Below are 25,224 nucleotides of genomic sequence, written 5' to 3'. Positions count from 1 at the left end.
TTAGGCCTCCTCATTCAATCAGCTTTTAATTACATGGACTTCCTGGTTTTAGCTTGTTCTAATGGTATTCAGATACGAATAAGGATTTTTTCTTCCTACACCCCTTCACCACCAGCCAGTAGAGGGAATTGAAGATGGCCTCAGATCCAGGTGTGTTGGCAATATACGATTTCATTTGCATACCACATGGAGGAAGAAAGGAAATCTGGACAGCATTTCTGGTATTCTAATAATATTGCCTCCAAGGAAGGAAAGAGCCACACAATTCATTTTCTTTGACAAAACTTTAATTAGAAAACCAGACTCCTTTGATTATAAAAATTACACAAGCTGATAAATCTTGGTAAGTTATAGAGAGAATAATTTTATGAACATTTTTATACCTAATAAAAAAAGTTAAAATAATTAACAGCATTCATCAGATTAATTTTGTTTTCACATGGTTTTCTAATATAAAAAAGCATATAGTCATCAACCTTTATATAAATCCATATATGTTTGTAATAGCTTTTCATAATGAGAAAGGGTGATATTCATGTTTAAGTAATGGTATTGATAATTAGTGATGAATCCAAACTGTCTCAAACTGAAGGACGACCAAATTTAATCCAGATTACTTAGGGAACTTTTGCGTCCTCTGGATCCAGCCAAAATGATGTTTTGGAGAAAATCTTGACAACAAGAATTCATATTATACAGTACTGTCCCACCTGAAAAATATTACTTATGATCAGTGTTGCTTCACATGTTTTCAGAATAACCCCTTTCTCGTTCCTCTCAACAGTTTTGTGCCAGAGTGGTGCTGACTGTGTGCTGGTGTATTGTGCTGCCCATGGGAAATGGTGTTGGATCAGCGGGAAACTGGAAATATTTTTTTTCCCCTAGACTAGAAAGAACAGGTGCACATTGACAAAATAGAGTTTTGGTGAATATGCCTTTTCATCTAGTGGCTAACTCCTGCCCTGTAATACAACTTCATTTAAAAATATATTACTTCTTAAAACTATTGTCTTAGAGAAAGTCAGCTTCACCCTGACTTCCTGACTGTAGCTAGATAAAAGAATAACTTTTGTATCCAAACAATAAATGAGGAGTCTGGGTAGCATGAAGTCACATGTGATATCTACATTTCTTTATTGCATTCTGATTTTTCAATATTGCATTGCAATGCTAATCCAATGTCATACCATTGCCAAACCATTTTAACCAATAGTATTCCAGTTAAAAGTGTTTCCATATCTCTGCAGTAGTATTCAAATGTAAGAGCTGTAAACTGGTGAACAGATTATTTACTTTCATCTGGGAAGCAGCAGTGAAAAGTTGTGATGTAAATAATCTAATAAACATGGCACTACATTGAGTGCACAGATACTGGACATACCAATGGTTACCATTAAATATTCTCTTACAAAAGGATACTTTAACACTTATATCCCAAAATTTGTCTCATTATAATGTTTTCTGAGCAGACTGTCATTATAAATAATTCTACCTCAGCACCCTGAAGACTGAAGATAACACATTTAAACAAGTCATTGTTTCATGTATCAAACCCGAATCCAAACACAGACATTTCAGTTGATTTTGTTTGTAAGCTAAAAAGTGGTGGAATCAGACCATCTATGGACATTTAAATTTGAGTATTATGCATGAAGTCTCTTATACATTCCCTAAAGAGTGTTTGGCTAACAATAATATACCAAGTGAGAGTCCTGAAGGAATACGCCATTGGTCAAGAGAGGGAAGGTTCTCAGATAGAAGTATACTTAGTTTTTAGTAGGCACCTCCCAATTTTGAATTCAGAGGCAGTTAGATGAAGAAATGTGATTTTAGTTTATAATATTTATCTTACTTCATATATAAATTTCTTATGTAGGACAGAGTAATGAGTATAAGACAGAATTGGATTATTCAGCTTACCTCAACTTCAAGATTCAAGTGAATAAAAATATAAGTAGCAATTTCAGCTGAGAGCAAGGCAGAAATAAAAACATTAATGGAAATAAAAGTTATCACATCTCCCAAGCAGCTATCATCTATAATAATTTCAGAGAACTTTGCACATGCTAAATCCCATGAGGTATAATTAATGATGCATTTTCTGCCACAAAGAGTTGAATGCTATTTCACCAACATAATTACATGTTACCTGGGAGAGATTCTAATATAGATAAACTAAGACATAAACCAAAAAGCTATAAGAAATTTGAACAAGCAACAAGGTTATACTCTATTAGTCATCTGAGTCTAATTTTTTTGTGTGGATGGGATTAAATAATAAATCTGCTGATATAAAGGAAGCTAAAACAAGCTTCAAACCAGAGAAAATTTTGAAGATGAAATGTTTCTATGATAAAACAATACAGAAATGTTACATTTGTATAGAAAATATTTCCTCAATTCTTTCTTACATCAATGAATTTAAACCACCCAATTTCTCCTTAATTCTTTCAGCCATTAGAGGACTAGTGAATGCTCTTATAGAACCTGTGATTTAATTATGAGAATCTGTTTTCAAGACTAATCAATGAATCATTAATGTGAGCTTGGAAACAGCAGGTAGAATACTAATAAATTATTCATTTGAGGGAAGAAGGAAATGTTCCTGAGCATTGGATCATATATTTCACTCTGGCTTTGTGTGCTTGTGTACATACTGCAGAAAATGGCTTGGGGCCAGAGCTTTACCTTCTTAGGCCAAGCAGAAGCCTAGCAACTGCTCCCACTTAAATTTGTAGTTACTGTAATAATCTTTTCACTTTTTCAGTTGCATTTTCTTTTTTTTTCCAATCACAAGTTAGGGTATATGCACAGTCCCTGCTCTGTCAAAGGAAACCATGGCTTTTATTATTATTATTATTTTTACAATTTAAGCTACTGATACACATTTGAAGGAAGTCCATGGCTGTAAGTATTACCTGGCAAGAAATTCACTGGTAAGCGATCTTCCAAATTTTTAGTGAATCACCTTAAACTTATTTACTAGACAATGAGATGCATCTAATGGCTTATAACTTTCCAACTGAAACACTTGAAGCTTTCAAGGTCCTGTGGAAATTGGCTCACACTTTAAACTTGTTTCCTTTCTCCTTCCTTCCTATCTGTTAAATGGCTAATATGTGCCTATCATTGTTTTAAGGGACCTGGGTTACATCAGGTAACAGTTTATAATGTGCAAAAAGATCTCTGCTTCATGAAGCTTTCAATCTACTAGGAACAGGCAATAAACAAGTACCATGATGAGCAGAGAAGGAGGGGAAAAGACTTACTATAATTTTTGTACAATGGTCCTGGAAGCTCTTTCTAATGAATGTTTACCTAATATTTAAGAAGACTCCCAAAAGAAGTAAGAGAATAAGAGCAGTGGCTATCTGGGGTTAGAAGGGCATTCAGGGTGGTGGGAATAGCCATTACAGAGGACCAAAGGAAGTTTTTGCTTGTTGCAGAGAGAATAAAGGAGATAGTGGCAGGGGAGGTGAAGGAGGCTAGGAGCAGATTGCATAGACTTTCCCTTCTTTCATGAGCTTTCCTCTCCAGTTAATGTCCACAGACAGCTAGATCATCTTTTTCCTGGGTAGATACAATGTCTTCTCCAAGGCACCTGAATTTGCATTTCCTTCATGAAGTGTTTCCCTTTAGTGCCAATAGTCCTGATATCAATTCTCTTAGCTCTGAAATATGAGTCATGCAAATTATCATCAATCATTTTTGTTTGGTATGTTTTATTGCTCAGAACTGTTTCCTCTGTTAGCATCTCTAAATAGATCACAAACATTGAAATGTAGAAACCATATTAAACATTTTCTTCATCCCCATAGGGCTTAATACTGAGCTCAAAGTCATCAAATGAAATAAATTCATAATATTATCTGTTGGTTGAGAGAAAATAAAGAAATCCATAACTTTAAATAAGAACTTTTAAAAAATTGAGTATGTAGACATAAAAATACTAGGTTACAACGCAGTAGACAAGACACATTCTCTTCTGAGTTTGATGATTTACGATGTCATTACTACCTAATCTAGAGATTCTATCTATTCATTTTCATACCTCTTCTTTCTGCCCTTCAGAAAATGGAGGGCTCAGCTATGTAGATTTCTTACTTTATATTCGTACCACTATCCAATCACTACAGTTTGTGCTTCATTTGTAATTTTTTTCCTCTGAACTCTCCAATTTCCCAGAATACTATTACCTCACAGGTCTAAGCATCAGTGAAAAACAGATTGTAAATACATCATACAAGTAAGTAAGTAAGAGGGTAAGGTAAGTAAGAGAGTAAGAACCCACTAGCCTTCTAGTTTATTTGAACCAATGTAAGCTGCATAATTAAGGTCATGGATCAACAGTGGGATAAAAACACTTTCATAAAACTCTCTTATCCTGGGATAAAGCCTTCATGATTTTTAGACTTGAGATTATTTTATACAATTGTGAAGGCGTACTACAATTAAGGTACAAAATTATTGTGCTCCATGCTGAAAAGTAAATGAAAAAGGAGATAAAGTGCCACTCGATGCCCCTTCTCTAATCGTTGCTTTAGTGGATACCCATCGGTCTCAGTCTAAAGCTTGAGATTGCACAATTCTGGTGCTAAATTTCAAACTAGACGAATACTTTGGAACCTAGTGTTAAGAAGGAACAAGATTGTTTTTTTCCATCTTTAGATGAATTATTCTTCCCAAATTAGTCACAATTGTTTCTTCCTTTCAGCCATCCTTATGAATGTGCCTTAGTCATTTACCAAGCTAAATAAAAGGAGCAGAGGTGGCAATAGGAAATGACTTATTAACATTGTTTGTTGATATCCTTTCAAAAAATCATTTTTCCTTTTTTTCCCTCTCTTATTTGTGTCTGAATTCTTGCCTGATTAGTCAACTTACCAGCATTTCTTCTTTTGGGTCAAGTTATGAGTTTTGAAATGTTTGTATTTACATTATTCAATTTGTTTTAGTGTTCTGATTTCAAGCAGAAGGGTTTAAATCCTCAAGTTTATGTCTTCTGTATTGGAAATACGTTGATTGATTAGGTGCCCTTGCCTTTTTACCTTAGCATTGTTCAAAATACATCTAGTACTCATTGATACTTGTTTTCAACAACCAAAGTTTAAAAATGTGTAAAGTAACTTCTACTTTTTTTAGTAAACAGATGTTAACTAAGCATGTTGAGCAATTTCTATATTTGGTTAATAGCATACTTAAAGTGACTCGGGTCTTGCCGATATCTCACAACACGAATGTTTCAGCCAAAGCAAATATTTTACTTTTAAAAAATAAGACATTAAGATATCCCCATATGGAAGAATAAAAGACCCAGAAAAGTCAAAGCAATTGTAATCCAGAAAAGCAATACTGGAGGCATCACAATATCTGACTTCAAACTATACTTCAAATCATACTATTATATGACCCTATAATAATATTGCATGGAACTGGCATAAAAACAGTCACAAAGACCAGAATAGAAGACTCAGAGACAAACCCACACAGATACTGTCATCTGAGTCTTGAAAAAAAATGCCAAAAAAACCCCCATACATTGGAGAGAAGACAGTTTTTTAAACAAATGGTGCTGGTTATCCATGTAGAAGAATGAAGCTAGACTCTTAACTCTCATCCTGCACCAAAATCAACTCAAAATGGATCAAAGACCAACGAATTAGATAAGAAACTATGAAATTACTAGAACAAAATGTAGAGTCAACACTCCAGCATACAGGCACAGGCAATGATTTTCTCAATAAGACCCCTAGAGCTCAGGAAATAATACCAAGAGTTAATAAATGGGATGGCATCAAATTAAAAAGTTTCTACATAGCAAAAGAAACAATTATGAATGTAAATAGAAGGGGAGAAAATCTTTGCTAGCTACTCTCCTGACAGAGGATTAATTTCCAAAATATATAAATAACTCAAAAAACTTAACATCCCAAACCCCAGGTAACCCAATTAATAAGCAGGCAAATGAATTAAATAGACACTTCTCAAAAGAAGAAATGCAAAAGAAATACAAATGACCAATCATTATATAAAAAAATGGCAATTGGCGATGTCATTGGCAATTAGGGAAATGCAAATCAAAACTACACAGAGATTTTTATCTCACTCCAGTCAGAAATAAGACAAATAATAATGAATGCTGAAGAGGATGTAGAGAAAAAGGAAAACATTTACACTGTTGGTAGGATTGTAAATTAAACAACCACTATGGACATCAGTATGGAGTTTCCTCAAAAGACTAGGAATGGAACCACTGTATGACCCAGCTATACTACTTCTTGGTATTTATCCTAAAGAATTAAAGGCATAATAATATAGTGATGAATGCATACCTAGGTTCATTCCATTCACAATAGTTAAACTATAAATGCTTTTCACACTGGCCTATTAGTACTGCTTCCTTTGGCATTTTAATAAATACCCATCTGTACTTTGGTATACATCAATGGATGCATGGATAAAAAAATGTGGTATATATACACAATAGAATTTAATTCGGCTACAAAGAAAAATGAAATTATGCCATTTGTATGAAAATGGATGGAACTTGAGAACATTATGTTAAGCAAAATAAGCCAAACTCACGTCAAGGGTTGCATGTTTTCTCTCATATGTGGGAAGTAGAGAAGAAAAAGGAAAAGAAAGATGTGTGTGTGTGTGTGTGTGTGTGTGTGTGTGTGTAGGGGTATCTCATGAAAACTGAAGAGAAACCAGTAGAGTAGTGAAAAGGGACCAGGGGAAGGGAAGAGGGGACGGAAAGGGAATATACTGGATGATGATATTGGCCAATTTATATTGTTATTCAATGGGAATTTGCAAATATGTAATAATAAATCCTACCATTACTTACAGTTATAATGAACCAAGAAAAAGTATGAAAAATAAAGACATTCTTCTGAACAATGTGATCATTGCTTCATCCCTTGCATGGAACTTGGTAGATTGCTTGGCATCTGATAGGTACTTAATACATGTTTGTTGGATGGGTTAGTGAATGAATGTTATGGGTAGTTTATCAGTCCATTTTACAATTCCAGTTCCAATGTAACTGCCTATATTTCCAGCTGTTGAAAATTTTCTTTCAATCAACAATTGTTTCCTTTGCCAATTCTAATCATGATTTCCTATTATGGAAAACCACAACAAACTCTTAAGTCTTTATACATAGTCCCTGAAGAAAAAACCTACTGGAACATTTGGTAAGTGATCTTTGAGGAATTTTATATGTGACTTTGATATGAATTTCAACAGTTCTTATTGTATAAGTGTGACCAAGCCAGTCTTTCAGAGGCATAATGGATTTTCAATGAATGATAGAGTTTTCCAGCCATTGCTTTTGTTAAATTATGGCTTTTTAAATTTCTTTAATGTCCCTAGTCTGGCATTCATCACTGTTCCATAGCGTGGTATTGAGAAAAGATCTGCTCACGACCATTTTCAACACATGCAATACTTTCTGTAGGTTAATTCCTCCCTTTATTAAAGTTTCCAGAGAAATATTCTTCCTCAGATGTTTTATTTAAACCCAAATTTCACAATCTTGCTAGACTACAATATTTTTTGAAAGCATGAAAAATAAAATACAAATGCATTTGGCTTCAGGCCACTTGGAAAATTTTTTTTCATATTTTACTCTTTTTGGTCTAGTTTAATTTGACTTCCACTTACCTACTTCCTTCTCCTTGAATTTATACTAGAATAGAAGGAAAAATCAGCTCTCTGTTGTCTTTGTTGAAGCCCAGATTTTGAACTTGGTTACCCATGCTGATGAGCCATTTTCCCTTAAGTATTCTATTCTTCTGTGAAGGGATAAACCACTTGGTTATTTAGAAAATAGCAATATTATTTATGGAATAAGAACTGCTTTTCACACTGGCCTATTAGTACTGCTTCCTTTGGCATTTTAATAAATACCCATCTGTACTTTGGTAACAAAGATAAACTTCTAAAAAAAGCATATAAAATTTACTTCATGGAACACAAATCCTCTGAGGTGTTCCATGAACATAATATCTCATGGTCAAATGTATTTGGGAAATTAAATATTCTCTGGTATGCTACTACCAAATTCATTGTATTCATTGTACCCATCTAATGTGCAAAAAGTAGGTTGCATTTTGCCACTATTGACGCCACTTTGACTTGAAGTAACAGTTCTTGATGGAACAAAAAGATCTTCACATGCTCTGGGGTTTGAGTATACTTAGCATTTTCTCCACAGAGTTGGTATTTACCAAATCCTTTTTGTTTTATTTGATATTTAGAATGGTCCCACATTCAGGGGCAGATCAGGTGGTATCTGAGGTTCATGAATGTTTGGAATTTATGATGGTTAATCTTGCTTGTCAACATGACTGGATTTATAAAAAGTCATTTTTTTTAAAGGAAAAGAATACAAAAATAGCTTACTTTTGCAAATTTTATAAACATGCAATGATGTGAACATTGCTAGGGACTATCCCAGTACCTTATAAGAACTTATGACAGCAAAAAGCTCTGACACTTGAGCTTCATTAACTAAACCTCTACCATTCCAAATACAAAATAATATTTTATTATTTATCAAAATAATATCATATTGATTATGTCTCATTCTTTCTGGTCCTTCTCTCCACCTGATATATACCCCACATTCATAGAGTTGTCAGATTCAGCAAATAGAGAATGCCCAGTTAAATTTGAATTTTGGACAGGCAACAAATAGTTTTGTCACAAGGAGTTCCAAAATATTGCACGGGACTTCTTGTACTAAAAGTATTATCCATTGTTTATCTAAATTAAGATTTAACCCACATCCTATTTTTTATTTGGTAACAGGATGTCTACAAAAATGACATACTCCTTTATCTTCCATGCTTTTGTTCAAAAGTCTCCTGAGTTTTCATCATGAAGAGGATCTCCTGGGGGATTTGTTATAAATATAGATTCCGTAGCCCTTGCATGTGTAGACCATGAAGTCTTTCAGCCCCACTGATGAGGAGCTGACCTACATCAACTCCTTTCCTAGACAAATTTAGTCCAGTTACTCTCAGAGTGTACCTACTTTGCAAACTTTTCGTTCTGATTTTCAAGTGAAAACATAGTTTACCCATCCAGTCATACTAGCATCATCACCTGGGAACTTGCTAGAAACACAAATTTTCAGGCCTCATCCCAGACCTGTGAATCAGGTGAATCAGAAACTGGTGGTGGGGCTAAATAGTCAAGAAGGTTTGAGAAGCCTACCAGGTGCTTTGGATGCATGCTCAGGGAGTATTACTCTTTATAATGATACTCATTACTTTTGTGAGCTACATTATTCATCTCACCAACTGGTTTGCAGTTCTAGATTCCTTGCTGGATAGGTGCTGCACTGGATTTCTTATATTCCTTCTCTATGCCTTGGCACACAGGGGATGTTTAACATAATTGCTGAATGAAAGATTCGGTGAGTAAATGAGTTGATGGATAATTATGTATGTTTTGAGCAAGTTACATGGTGAAAGCCATGGCTCAGTGCTTAGTATAAAGGTGGATGATCAAGCTTCTGTGTTACCACATGGCTCCTCCATGAGATGATCAAACTGCCTTTACATTTTCTCAAGCTGTCATTTGCACTCTCTTTCTTTATGTATTTTAGTTTTCCTATAAGGAGGATACAAAGAGTTTGTATAAATGTTAAAAGCATATATTTATAATTGTGAAATGTTTGACAGGGTAAATATCCTATAGGAAAGGTATTGTTTCAAACAGAGACAGATAGTCTACTGAATTATGTAATTGCTATGTGTAAGGATATATTGTGAAAATCACATTTTACACATACATATTCAACATTAGCCAATGCTGATAGTTAAAATATTAAAGCCATATATTTATGATGGAAGAAAGGTACAGGTCTTACCGAAACTTTCAGAGAAGGCGACTAGAGACCAGATTCAAATAATAAGAGGAACCAGTTTCTAAGTCTTGATTCTAATTATAAATCACCTGAAATGCTAAATTTCCTAAAATGAAAACAAATTTAGAGAAAATTTTGCTAATTAAGTTGATGGTTATATCTGTAGCTTAACTTAGATATTATTGTAGATTTGATAGCTAATACACATACCTATAAGTATCACATACCTGGGAATCCAGCAATCTTATAAAAGGCCAAGATATACCTATTTTCCTAGAATTATTTCCTCCTCCCTCTTTGACTCATTTTTTATTTACTATACTTAAGTAGTGTCCATAATGTGAAATTTTTCTTAAGTTAAATATGCAGAGAAACAAATCAATCATTCTATAAAGATAAAATAATATTCTATTGTAGGATACCATAGGCTGGTGCTCTGGATACTTAAAACTTCTCAGGTGTTGAGATTATGTTATGGATAGGGATTTTTGTGCCACAGTATTAATTTTATTCATTTCTTTCTTTATTATGTTCAGTGCCACAACTCTATTTCAGGTTGTCATTACCTTTTCCATTGGTGACAATAATATCCTTCTAATTTATGTCATTGGTTCAGGTCTTTCATCTCCTACCTGTCCTAAACTCATCAATGTAGATTGACATTTCTTAATCTTGATGGTAGTAATAATTTTAAAAAGCAATTAAAGAGTCCACCAAATGAAATGTAAATTCTTTGACATGACATTTGAGAGTTCTTATATTGAACATTCAAGTTGTGCACATTCAACTCTTCTACTAGTAATGTATGCTCAACTAAATTGCATTTATTGATCCGGGAACACATTCTGTGCTTTTCTTCATGGCTTTGCTCCAGCTGGTCACATCATTTGGAATGTTCAGGTTAAAAACTCTTGCAAGTTCTCCCACTGAATTTGGCTATACTGGAAATAATCTCTCCATCATTTGAGTATCTCCTTTGGGACTCTACAAGATTTTACTTGTATTCTAATTATGGATGCCATATGTGTCTTTGTCTTGTGACATTTTATCTTCATTCAATGTAACAAGTATTTATTGGATTTGAAGTGTTTAATTTATTGGATTAAATTTGGTAGACTAAGCCACTGTTTTTCAAATTCAGCCACACATTGGAATCACAAGGGGTGCTTACAAAATTACTGAGACCAGGATGCCCTGCCAGAGTTACTGATTTAATTGTTCTGATAAGCAGTCAGGGCTTTGGGACTTTAAAAATCTCTCTATATTATTCTGATATCAGCAGATTTTGAGGACCACTGATTGTGCTAATACAGAGATTATCCAAAAAGTCTCTTGGAGCTTGCCATTGGCTACAGTCTCCTATGGTTAATTAGTTGGTAACTTTTGTTTTTCCCAACTCTGTGAACAGATGGCCTCCTGAATTATCTTCAAAATAGGGCTTCCCTGAAACAACTCCAACCTTATCTGTAACTCTGAGCGTCATCCCTGAGAAATGCTTAACTTCAGGTTTAAAGTTTAAAGTACATTTCTCCAAACTTCCTTGTAACCCTGATTGCTGTTTTTTTGGGAGCACCAATTATTATAACTAAGACTCTAACTACAAAAAACGAAAAGGTCAGTATATAAATGAGTTAATTTTATATTTAAAAACTATGTACATATATTATACTTTACTGTGATTTCCAAAGAAAGTAGAAGTGAATCATAAGCAAGTGATTTTAAAAAATAGTTTTAACCAATGCTTTGTCTTTAGAAATTTGCATTTAGAAAAGGAATGCAGGTAGGGGGTAGGAGAGAAAATCTATGCAGTTATTTCTCATCACATGTACTTTGCACTTGAACTTCTCTGTACTGGCAACTCTTGTACTGATTCATGATGAAAAGATGATGCGTTGTACCATTGGGACATAAGGCTTGTTTACATTTTAATCTTCTTAAAACAAATTATAACAGAAATAATAGTACGTACTCTACAAGCCAGACATTATTTGAATTGTCAATAAAGATAATATTAACAGAAATGATTGAGTGTAATGTTTGTTTTTCCTGGAGGTTTTAGGATCTGATTGATTTATGCCAGTCTTTCCCTCTAGATTTTAAGGGCCACTAGGTATGTATGAGATGATCAGGTAATTGTGGCATCTATGATAGAACAAAGTAGTTTTTATCACCAGGAGAATCAAACTCATACAAAATGGCTCTTGCAACCCACTATATTCTGAGCAATAGGGGATATCAATTCATGTAAGGTTGTTAAGTTTTTGAATCCTTGATATTAGTAGATAAAATACAAAAATGGAGACCATGGTATTTATATTGTGTAAACCTTTCACTGCATTCAAGCCCAAATTCAGTGAAAAACTTTTTTTTTTATCCATGATCCCATTTTCAACTCTGAACAGCTCTCATATTCTGGCAATCTTTTATAACACCACTCACATTAGACTATTGCTTTCCATTCCCACCAATATCCACTCTCCTTGGCGCTCCTATTATCTCATGTACTAACTAAAGCCTTCTCTCTGGACAGCCTGCTTTCTAGTCTGCATGTTCTCATTTATTCCATTCTGTCCCCATGCCTTTGTGATGGACATTCTATATCTCTATTTATTAGAATCTTATTCAAGCTTCAGTATGGTTGATACCTTCCTCATTTTTTTCTGGAAAATCCCAGACAGAAATTTCCTCACAACAGCATATGTACTTTAAAGACAGGAGCACTGACTGTGGTATTTTTCTGTAAGCCTAGTATAGAAACCAATATAGATACACTCAAATATTTGCTGGGAAAATAAGTATAATCCAGAGCAACGGAGGAATGCTTCAGAAGCCCATCCATAGCAGACTTTAATTCTGCAATACAAGTGATTCTCTGTTTGGAGATCTATATCTGCCAAAAATATTTTCTGATTCCCTTCAATGGGTTTACTAAGAAAAGTCAAATTAAATTGATAATCAGAAACCAAATAAAACCAATTTTTGTTCAGATATTTAGTCTTCTTTTAAAGCGTTTTGCACTAGTTTTAAAATTTCTTTTACTAATATGCATATATATTTTAAAATCATCCCTATCTTTTGATATTTTTCTGTTATAGAATATTCCCTTTACTTAACTATCAATATGTTATGTAATGTTATATCTATGTTCTAGTATTTCAACTTATTGAAAAGGAAAATTAATATCAACAAACCTGAAATTATTACTTTATATGGGCTCTCATTTTTGCATTACTAGCTATAGAGAAAGAATTCAGAAAACAAAACACAACAGCCAAATCTTCCAAATATATTCCCTCACAGGTTGAGACGGTTCAATAATTCACTTTTCATTGGGTCACAAGCCAGAGACTGGATGACTCTTTAATTTATTTGTTCATTGATTAGATAATAACTGAGTGTCTGCTAAGTAGAATATCTTATGCTGTGACAACTTTCGTTATTAAAAAGTAAAGATTTTTTTGCTTGATGCATATAAAATAACAATGAGTAATATTTCCCCCAAACTTTGGTGTCTGTAGATATGTTCACATGTCCAATTGGGATTTTGCCAAATTCTCATTTCACCCTTTTGTGGGTGTGCTCATTTTTACCAGAGGAAAGCACGTGCTAATTGCTCTGAGGAAAGTTATATTAGAAATGATAACAATTAAATATATTAAAGGAGAAAGCCAAATAATGATTCAACTACTAAATTCAGACAAGGAAATGGCTAATGAATAAATTCTAATATTTCCATAAAAGATCAAGGACATCCATTTTTTTTTAAAGCAGATGGGAAACTCTACGAAATAAAACATTAGACAGATTTCCCTGGTTATGCAAATGATGTTAATAATGAAGATGACTCTGCAATGACAAGCTTCCAAAGTGGATTGTGGGTTATTAAATTGTTTCAATATACTTCTGGTGTCAAGTGCACTTATATTCTGTAAATATTGATGGTCTATGTATTTCTTATAATGTCATCACCACATTACTCATCAGAATACAGCAGAGTTGGATATTCAAAATTTTAACATTCTTAATTTTAATGACTTAGAAGTGGTTGCTGATAACCCATGAATAATTTTGCCTAGACTTGGAACGGTGTAGGGAGAAGGATAAGGGATGGACTTTGTAAGTCCTGTGTACTACTCAGGAGTCACTGACCAATTCATTGTTGTCAACACCTTTTGTAGCTCTCATATGGCGAGAAAAATAATGGTTGAAACACTTTGCACTCCATGTTACTATAGGAATGCAATGTAATGCAGTTTTAAGTAGAATTTATTTTAACCAATTATAAATTGTTTTAAATTTGAATTTAATACAATTATTGGGGTACTCGAGTAATACTTTATTAATTTACAGTTGTAAATATATTTATAAACTTAGAAATATAAAAAAATCTCTCAGGTGCCAAAGGAATTTTGTATTTTTTGAAAAAAGCTCTATCTCAAGCATGTAAAATAATTGATATAATGCCATCATGATATTATTTTTAATGCATGTATTTAAAAAATTTTTAAAGAATATGACATAATTTTTAGAACTTGTGATTTAATAAAGAATTAAAAAGAATAGATTATGTTATATCATACTGTGATAGGAGATGTTACAGTTAAGAAGTTTAATGCCTAGCCTAAAAGAATCTTTCCCTAAAAGATATGAATCCCAGAGATCTCACTGAAGTTAAATGAATAAGCATTGTTGCAGGTTGTTTAATGTTGATAGTTACAAATGAAGGAGTGATAGGTCTAAGAATGGCCCACTTTCTATAGCATTTGGGGTTGTGATCAAGAGAAAATTGGCAAAAATTAATGGACCGACCCCAGCAACTGAAGAGTAAAAAAAATACCCTTTGACCTATCATTATTTTAATATACTAGCTGTTTCTTGTTATGTCCAAATGGAACTAGATTTTTGATAATGCTGTTGAAATAAAAGGCCAAGATAACCAGAAATGCTATAAGTAACTTTGCCAACTGGTGCTGTAGTAAATATAACATGAGTTAAACATGACATTTTCCCAAATAGCTAAGACTTTATTGTTATTTTTATTAAGACTTTACCTTTAGGCTTTAATTCATAGATTTCCTTAGCAAAACAATCCTTAGGAATTCTAATAGAATTATATCTCCATGTGTCCAAGGTATGAAAAGGATAATGAAATAAACAAGAAAATAGTTGGAACATAATTTCCTTGGTTGAGGTGTGAGATTTATTCAATTATTAATGTATATTTATATGTGTGAATCTATAGGAAATAACATGAATTTATTTTTATTAAAATTAGAAAATCTTAATTTATAAGTAATTTTTTTTTAACCTATGATAATTAGAAGTAAATTTTAATAATAGACCAAATTCAGGCAACTTGGAAACTTTGGACTTTTTAATTTTATTTTATCTTTTTGCTTCTTTGTAAGATCTAAAATGGGTACTTGAATTTTTGAATAGAAATATATCCTAGGTAATATTTTTCTGATACTGAAATTTTTGTCCAAAATTCTTTTTAAACTTTCCTCAATATGGTAGATTTAGTTTTTGTGAAGCCCAAGTATGGAGCTATAAATCTGAGTTTAAATGGTTAAATGGCTTACTAGATTATTTGTACATCTTGGGAGTGATAAATAAATCTGTTTTTTTAAAGATTCTTTTTAAAGAACAAGATGTGGTAAAAACCTATGTGTACTAGAACATTACAGAAAGGATGTCCTTATGGGCAGAGATATCTGGAAATGGTGGCTCTCCATGAGGTTGATACTTTGGGACACTGGAATATCATAATTTCAACCTTATTTTTGTCTTCTTCATTTTGTTTTAGAAATTATCATTTTGTTTAGTTAGTATCCAGAACAAGTAGAATTTTGTTTTAGGAAAGAAAAGGAAATAAACATGCTCCAGTTCTTCTTCCACTCCTACATTTCATCTATGCATTCATGAAGTAGTTTTTTCCTCACTGATTTCAAGTGACCTGTTTCAGTATCCTGGTTTAGCTAAAAATAGTAGCAATGCCTTTCATTGGAAATGAAAGCTTATGATGCTACTTACTGGTCACTTTTTCTCTTTATATTTGCTCAGGATAGTTAAATAAACAAATAAATTTTCTCCTCCACTGGTAAGAAGTGCACTTAAGACTTTTCACAGAAGTTACTTGCTGATTATCTGATACTGCATCTCTCTAGGTAGACCACTGCCTGGAAGTCAGTGTTAGATTATTCTCTTTCTGAGCTAACTTTTAGGCTCCAGGATATCTTCAGAGAGACAACTAAACAACTGCCCTGAGCAATCTTATATTAATATTATACTAAGCAGAATGTACAAGTGGGACTGCACATAGGAAGCTCATTTTACATTTAGTTTGGTCTAAAATTACAAGGTGAAAGAGCATCAGGAGAGGTGATAAGTAATATTGCTTTGTGGCTTTAATATATTGCCATTTAATCAAAGGTTGCATGCCATTTTATCTTTGAATATCCTTATGAGGTAGCTTGGAGATATCTCTGCCCTTTTCAAGCTGTGACTGATTTCTTATTTAAGAGCAAGATAGTCTATTGCTGAAACATATGCACAAGTAACAGGAAAATATAATAAAGTTGTTGCTTATTTTCTGCCAAAAATTTGGAACATTTGTACTGGTGAATTTAAGGTCTAATTTATCAGTGCCTAACACGTTTATGCTTAAGAAAAGATGCTGGCATTTCATGATTCTGCATCAAAACAGGTGCTGCAAACCATACCAGGAGATGTAAGAATATGACAGTTTGATTCTCCACCCCCCAGCACTATTCCTGTAGCTACTAATAACCAGTGAATCCACTGAATGCAATGTTGGAAGTTACTTCAGTTTTCAGGGAAAGAGTCTATACATCTCACATTTAGATAGCTTAAATGTATCCCACAACATATTGTAGACTGCCTTTACTAAGAATCCAAGTTAAATCCATTCAGAATTGGAAAGTGACACATTTGAGATAAATTCCCTTTATCTTTTACCTACGACAGTCTCTCCTAGTTATTCTTAGGAAATTCTTCAATGAAATCTTCCCAAAGCATTAAAAGTATCACTTCTTTACTGGTTTGACAGAGCCCTGTGGATAACATGGTTGCTCTAATAACTGTGAAAACAGAAGGGGAGAAATCCATATCGGGCCATGCCATAGCTTTGTGGGAAACTAGAACACAATGACAAATGGCTTATTAAAACTCCAGCTCAGATAAGCACTAACACAGTACAGAGCAGAAATCACCCACAAGCGGTGGATTATTCCTACTGCTCTGCTTCTAAAGCTTCCTTCTGATTTTTAAGACTTCATGATTAGCATGACCTATGAGAGTTTTCTTAGGGAAAATTCACCTAGGAAAAATAGTAGGGATTTGTTTTCTATATTTTATAAAAGTGCAAAATTAGTAATGCTTTTATTTATAAACACTTCTTTGTATTAAAAATATCTATCTAATAGAGGTTCTCAGTACAGAGTCTAAGCCTATTTTATTTTGACAACATCTTTAGAGATGCAGAGGGGATAAGATGTGATTCATAGACTGTCTATACTGTGAATATGTATTTGATCTCATATATTGCTCTCTTTGAATTGTTTCCCATTTCACAATAAAAGCAAGTGACAATTAGCAACAGAGAGGTCCTCGTTAAGTACAGAGAAAATGGATCAAAACAATGGATTGTTGTCTCAAAAAACTTCCCAAATCCAAGCAATCCTGACAGCTATCCTGAGGATGAATAATGCATTCCTCAGCACTTATTTGAAGTCTCTTTTCATAGTCCCCTTGCCTTCTCATTTTCACTCACAGATGGGTCTGTTGCTTTGTTTCCTGCTTAGAAATTCAGGAACACTTTCCTTGCAAAGCTTGGGGTTTGATCCGACAAATGAGAACACAATCTTCAAGTGGATTATATTTGCAAATAATCACTTGCAGTTAAGAAGCTGTAGTTTTGAGGCACCATCTGATTCTCTGTGCTATATGCAAAACCATAAAATATACAGAATTATTTCACCTGTCCTATCAGAACTACTCACCTCAAACATAATCTAACCCAACTCCACCACACTTCAAATACTTGCCCTCCTCTTGCCCTCCTCACTAAAACATGATGGTGGATGAACCTTGGTCCATTAGACCAATGTAATTATCTGCCACCATCTGTACACAGGTCTCCCATGCCAGACCTCATACAAAGAGGCTTTGCTGCTTCATTTTCACATTGCTGCTTTAATTTCAGTCAATATCATTATAGTTGTTTTCAAGGCTAAACAGTAAAAAAAAAATCTAGCATCTTCATTCCCTACACAAAATATTTGAAGATCATTGCTTAAAAGTCTTGCATAACGGGCCACAATGCTGATGCTGACTTTTGTATTTAGATTATGGGAGATTTCCAGGGCATACCAACTTGGCCATTGATAAGTTTTGAGTCAATGTCATAAAATTTCTCATAATTTTTTTTGATAACAGAAAGGAAAGTAACTTAAAAAATGAAAGTTTTCAGGTTCACATTTGAAAGGATTATCAATACTATGTACAAACACCAACGAACAACGAACAGAGAGAACCCTCCGGTAGGAGGTTGACCAAATCATTGAATTCTCGGGTCCCTAGGAGACAATATCTAAATTCCAGTCTCAAGGTATCATATCCTCTGGTTCACTTATATTTAGTAAACAAAGGACATGAAAGTATGTTTAATGTAAAACCAGGTAAGACCTTTACCTGGAAGCCAGATGTAGCCCCTGGGATTTTCCAGAGGACATTCTAGAATAGGTGGCTGGTATTGACATCCAAGGAAGGCAATTTTCAAATTGTTTTCCTTAAGATGGAACTTTCTGTGGACTTTAGGCCTTTGAGACCAAAACCCATGAGGCATTTATGATAAGTGATATGGGAATTTAAAAAAAAAGGTGCAATAACCCTGAAAATAGTGTCTTTAATAATCTATGTACTATTAGTAACAATGCATGCATAGTGCCGTGCATTTATAACTATTTGATCATAAAAATATGTGACTGTAATAATGATATTTACAGTCAACTTATAAAAATACATGTAAATCTGAGTGTCAATCGTCAATCTCTAGCTCTAACCACAAGTTTAAAAGGATTAGCTTACTATGGGAAAGTACAATGGATAATTACAAAATGGACAAAGCTCTCATCCTCTTGAGTTCAACATACAAGAATGGCTATTATAGCATCATAGGAGCATCACTTGTTATAGGTTTTCTTTTCACATCACAAGATAAGACCTTTGAATTTATTTCTGTGGAAATAAATGGGAAGCAAATTAGAGGGACACACAAGATACGACCACAGAGAATAATTCTGTCATAGAATATTATTGCACAATCTTCAAAGAGGTTCATGGTCACTGCAAGGATTCATGAGAGGACACCTAATCACACCTTTCATCAAAGAGTCAAGCAGGGTGTCAATTAGCTGCTGACTGCCTTTTACATAGAGGATGGGAATCTAATTGTTAGCCAAATTTCTTTCTGTAACATAAGTGAGTACCTCTTTGAAGTTTTATTAACATCATGGAGAGTAGTGTTTAGATGGTATTTCTATGTCAAATTAAAATTCCAGTGAGGTGGGAGAACAAATTAACATTCCAGTTTAAATACAGAAAATTTGGATTTTGAAAGCTTTTAAAATCAAAAGGAAAAACATATTTCATTTAAATAAAATATTCCACAAATCTGAAATATTTCCCACACATTTCTTGTCTTTTAGGATTTGATTGGTCATCTGTTAATAGTAGACAATTTTCTAATTTGAACACTTGTTAGTACTTCACAAATAGACAAAACAATAACAGTAAACTAGAAAAACTAGGAAGAGGTGCACACAAACTTTCCAAAAAGGCTGAGGCTGGGGACTCCCTGCAAATCATGATCTCATATTTTAGGATATATCTTGGTACTCAGTAAATAGAATTCTTGGAATTACCTGTTTCACAGTGAAGATGGAAGATCAGATGATATTCAGGTAGAGTCTTCTGGGCTTAAATTACTTCCTAGGATTAAGGCATTTTGGGTGGTGTATTAACTCTTCCAGAACAAGAAGTTCCATTTCAGTAAATTATTGCTACAGTTCTCTAGAGTACCATGGTGTTCTGGAAAAGATAATGTCCCTTCAAAAATGCCACCTCTCTAGTCTCTTGAACAATGAGAAATTCACATTTATCTTAGACACTTGTCTTTGAAGACATAACCTGAATGAATAAAGTTACATTCCCCATCCGCACAAAGACTGTTTGGATGGAGATATGACATTAGAACTGCTCTGGTGGTTTTCTAGAGTATACCATATGATTTAGCAATGAACATGCTTGATTCTTTCTTTTAAATCAGCCTGCTAGTCATTTTTGTATCTGGAATGGCTTATGGTAATCAAGGAAAAAAACCAACCCCCCAAAAGCAAACTTAAATAAAATAGGTGAAAATGAAAGGAGTATGGCATACCATAGAAAGAAATGAAGTGATAGTGAAATTTCCTAGATTACCTCCCATTTTTTGAAAGGGAGGCAAACAACAACAACAACAACAACAACAAAACAACAACAACAACAACAAAACACTAAAACCTATAACAAAAATCAAATCAAAATAAAACAGCAAAACTTCACAAATGATAGGTAATATATGCAAGAGGACTGCCTTCCAACTGTAAAACCCAAACCAAAAATCTCCTCAGAAATTTCTACCTCTAATATGAGATCATGAGCTGGAGGTTTACCAGTCCACATACAGTTCATCCTAGCATAGCAGTTCATGAGGTAAAAGGCTAGGGTTATTGGTGACATGATTTTACACATATAAAAAAGAGTAAAAAAAACTCTATGGTTATGAGCAATTACTTTCCATACTCAAGTGTATTGCTATTGGGCCCAAATGAACATAACAGAGAATACATGGCTCATTTCTACTAGAAACTCAATAACCTTAAGGTAGGACAAAACAAACTCTATTCAATAAATACATTATATTTCAATGTTTTTCAATCTAGAATTTATTCTCCTTTCTCTTTATATTCTGGTAAACCATTTTAAAAAGGACAGTTGTTTTGTTATTTCTTCATTAATCTATCAACTTCATCTCCAAAGACGATAGTAAGAAGGAGTGGTTTTTGTATCTCTTCTTTGACTTATCTGAGGCTAGGATTCTTATTTGGTTTTTTAGATATTAATATTATTAATTCTATTAAAAGTTGGTGGGAAACAGCAACTTTCTTAGGTGACAAAAATTACTAGCAGATTTTTTTATTCATTGGACATTTGTTCTGTCCTATCTGGAAATAAATTATGTTACTGCCTGACATGGAAAAAAGCATTTCCTAGTAATTTTCTCCAACAGGAAGCATAACATTAATCCAAGTAAGCACCCAACAGAACAATTCTATCTGCAAGGGAGCAGTTTAAAACTTTAACACAATGGAAATGTTTACCTCAGTATTTTTTTTGTTTGTTTTTTGAGAAAGAATTCAGCAGCAGTTGCAGTTAATATACCACCTGTAGAGAGCTATGAGTAACTGAGGCTACTTTCTAGGTAACAAGAACAATGATACTGCAAGAAGCTACAAAATGATATTGTAGTAATTACTGTGACCACTACTATTTCAATCATGGCCTGGGTTAATGTTTCAAATATTAATGCAAGGAACACACTAGAGTTTATAGCATTAGAATACTTTCCTTACACTAAGAACCATTTGTTGGTGGGTGATGAGTGGTGAGAGTCCATTTTACTCTATTTCACTCTACAGTGTTTCTTAGTTGTTTCCTTTCTCCTATGTTAATTACCTATATACCATGGCAGTATATTTTTACCATCTAAAATAAGAATGCTATAAGTATGGAATATCACAAGTCAAACACACACACACACACACATACACACATACACACCACACAAAACTTGTGCACCCTTAAACACATATATATGGGTAACGTGTAAAGTGCTCATTTGCAGGTGGGTAAGCTCTTCGACCATATCAACCTTCCAAATCCAGATAACTATTAAGGCCAATGAAAAGCCATATCAACTACTTAGCTTTGATGTGCGATTTTAAACATTGTCAATGTGATAATTAATTCAAATGCCTTTTTGCTTTTTTTTTTTTTTTTTGCTAAGTCTTCTAAAACTAGAGTCTCAATGACTGATGATAGGTAGAATCTAATGGATTCACATTTTTTTTTTGTTTTGTTTTGCTTCTTGCTTATCACACAGCTGAATAACCCTCTTGCTGACTAGACATTTGTGTTGATTTTAAATGGTCATTAATGAGTCTATAAATTTTGAATGGCCATTAATGAATCTATATATTTGGCTAAAGCTGATTTGACTTTCTAGAGAAAGGCCAGCCTATCTGCAAATGGACACCTTTCCCCACACAAACATCAATGTACAATAACGACAAATCTAAGTATATGTATATATGGCATATATACATATATATGTACACATAAAATGGATGGGAAGTCCTTTGGTTTAGACGGGATTAAATATGTACTTCCCAAGTGCATAGGTTTCCTTTGACCAACCTGTTCAAAAAACAAACATGAAAACTGACATGGCAATTTTGACATTTCCTAGGTCTTTTTCCTTATTTGGAGGCCACCTTTCCCTCTTCTGCATCTCTCCTAAGCCTTTTTTTTATAAAAGCAGTTGGTTCTTTTGGCCTTCTATTTTAACGCTTCATTGATTCATCCTTTTCTTGGAAGGGCTCTAAGATCATGTCCAGAAATTTATCTTTCATGGAGAACAAGGTTGCAAAGAACTCCCCAACCCTTTTAATTCCCTCTTCCCCACTGGCCCAAGAAGCAGACACTTGGACATGTCATGAATTGTGTGCGCTTTTGCTCTGACTTGCCTTGTTACCCCTGGCCAGCCCAAGCTGCTGAGGTCTGAGCTTTACTCGCCCTGCATCCGTTGTGCAATATTGGAAAATAAAAATAATCCATCCGTCTACACCCCTCAGACTGTGGTGACATGATCAGGGTTCTCTTGAATCTCTATGCATTCGATTTCCTCTCTCTCCTTTCTTTTGGCACGTTTCTTTTTCTTGTGGTGCTTTTTGGAAGGAGGGAAAAAGGTTAGGAACACAGGTAAAATAACAAAACAGTGCAGAAGTGTGCAACCCCCGGTGAGCAGCAAGCATTTAAACAGTGTGAAGGTCAGGTTCGAAGGCACAAATAGGAGGGGGACCAACCCAATAAGAAAAGAAGTAATATTTTGCAAAATGGCTGTCCCATGCTCTTGCAGGGAGCTTTTTATACACTGTGTTCGGGTGTGCTCAGTTGCCAATACAAATGTGTAAAGCAGTGGTGCACAGTGGTCAATGGCAAAATTTAAAGTGTAGATAAGGCACAAGATAGAAATGCAATCCATGTCGACGTTCCATAATGTCATTAAGCCCAGAACGCCCAGCTCAATTGAGGTGACGCTAAGAATTAACCAGAAGTTTCCCAGAGGGTGGATCACTAGGAAAAAAGTCAGGATTAACACCAGGAGAACACCAAAGCCTGCAATCAGAACAGGCACTGTGACAGACAAGCTGTAATGGTCCGTGAAAACGAAGGAGGGGTTGAACACGATGAACCGGATGCTCTTGGAGAGGGACAGGGGCCTCAATTTTTCCAGCACTTCTATGACTTCCTTCTGCTTGTCTCTGCTAGTCCTGGCCACCAGATACAAGCGAGAAGCAATGATGTTGTTCTCATCCCCTGCCTTGGAGAAGATGATATCATTCCGAAAATGCTGGAATTCTGGCTTTTTTAAAAATGAGCTTTGTAGGACACTGATGAAGTCACTCTTGTTGTTGGCACTGATGTTGCTGACTTTCAGAAAGTGGTAGTACTGCTCCACCCAAGACACTGCAGTAAATCCGCTACAGAGCCTCTGGAGGTCCTCCTGGACGCTACTGTTCCAGTATTCGAGGGGCTCGTAGATGTAGAATCCTATCACAGGGCTGTAGTTGCTGAAATATTTCTGCTGGACCATGGCATAGGAAACGCTCGGGGAATCACTGGCTAGTAGATTGATGATGTTGGCTCCATCACTGATCTGCAAGCACCCCATGAAGGAGAAGGAGGCATAAATGAGATACAGGATGACAACAAATGGCTTCACATAGATATTGGTAATCCATTCATTGTAATGCTCACGGAGGAAGTGCTGAATGAAGTGGTGCTGGTAGGGGTTCGTCTCGTGATGGGATGTCTGTTGATGCCCATCATTCATCACTGTCTGGAACCACACAGGTTTGCGGTCCAGGTATTCTGCAGAAGGGATCTTGCAGCAAAAGATGCTGTGGTAGCGGTTTTGCTCTAGTTGTCCAGCGAAGACCAGGCAGGAGCCAAAGAAAGAGAAAATGTAGAAGTAGTTCAACAGAATAGAGACACACATGTTTTGACAGAAGACCTTCACAGCCTCTATGTTTGTGAATGGGCTGGCCCCCATGCCAAAGGTGATGAAGTACAGGGAGCTGGTCATGGTATAGGTGACCATCACATCAGAATAGGCATCTGCTACCCTGTCTTTGAAGGGTAAATTCTCTTTGGTTCTCCGCCATCCAGACAGAAGCTCAAATACTCCTTTAGTTCCATGACCTAATGTTTAAAAAAGAAGAAAAAGAATAGTTGTTTTTATTTTCTTCTAGTTCAACTGAAATTCCATATAGATTATCTATGCTAAACAGACATATTCTAATCTTCTAAGTGCTGTGACCCGCTTATCACATCTCAGAATATTGAGCTACACACAGGATGTATTTGGTATTTATTTCCACTTTAGTACAGCCCAAATATATTGGTATTTTGGGCAAAGATGAAGCATTCATTGTCTGTTCTAGTAATCTGACAGTAGTAGACCTAACATTACATTGTCACACAATTTATCACATATTGTCTCTAAATGAATCATAAGCGGTCCAGTGCAGGGGCTGTTCTTTGTGTACCTTTGACATCAGTTCAAGTACTTGGTCAACTTACAGTTCTTAACCTCTATTTCAAGGTGATTAATATACTGATATAGAAATTTATTAGATGATATTAAACACTTAAAAATGACATGAAATTGATTTTTATAATGTTGATAATCTGCTTAGTGGCTAAATAGAATAGAAGCCAAGTCATACAGAACTGATTAATTAACATTGAATGTGAATAAAAAATTACTAAGTCATGCAAAGAGAGGGCAAGACCTTCATGGTGAGAGATCGCAGCAAGCACTTTCCCTTGGGCTCCTCAGTGAGCTTTAATTCGCATGGAGTGGATGCTGACTGGTGCCTTTTCTTTATTTAAGTAGATGAAGAATGCTTGTTTTAAACCAACCTCTAGAAGCTTTTGTT

General features: G+C 34.6%; 1 protein-coding gene across 4 annotated transcripts in view; it reads right to left on the bottom strand.

The window, feature by feature from the left end:
• Positions 1 to 269: 269 nt before the first annotated feature.
• The window catches only part of Ptchd4 (patched domain containing 4), a 197,143-nt gene continuing 172,188 nt past the window's right edge, over positions 270 to 25,224 (bottom strand). For all 4 annotated transcript variants that reach the window (XM_040282763.2, XM_078019914.1, XM_005318593.4 and 1 more), the window contains one exon: positions 270 to 24,484. In XM_040282763.2, the coding sequence (XP_040138697.1) occupies positions 22,851 to 24,484 (1,634 nt within the window). In that variant the 3' untranslated portion in view covers positions 270 to 22,850. The remainder of the gene's footprint in view (positions 24,485 to 25,224) is intronic.

Source organism: Ictidomys tridecemlineatus, chromosome 8 (assembly GCF_052094955.1).
Source record: "Ictidomys tridecemlineatus isolate mIctTri1 chromosome 8, mIctTri1.hap1, whole genome shotgun sequence".
Classification (NCBI taxonomy): domain Eukaryota; kingdom Metazoa; phylum Chordata; class Mammalia; order Rodentia; family Sciuridae; genus Ictidomys; species Ictidomys tridecemlineatus.
This window is presented reverse-complemented; position numbering and strand designations above follow the sequence as displayed.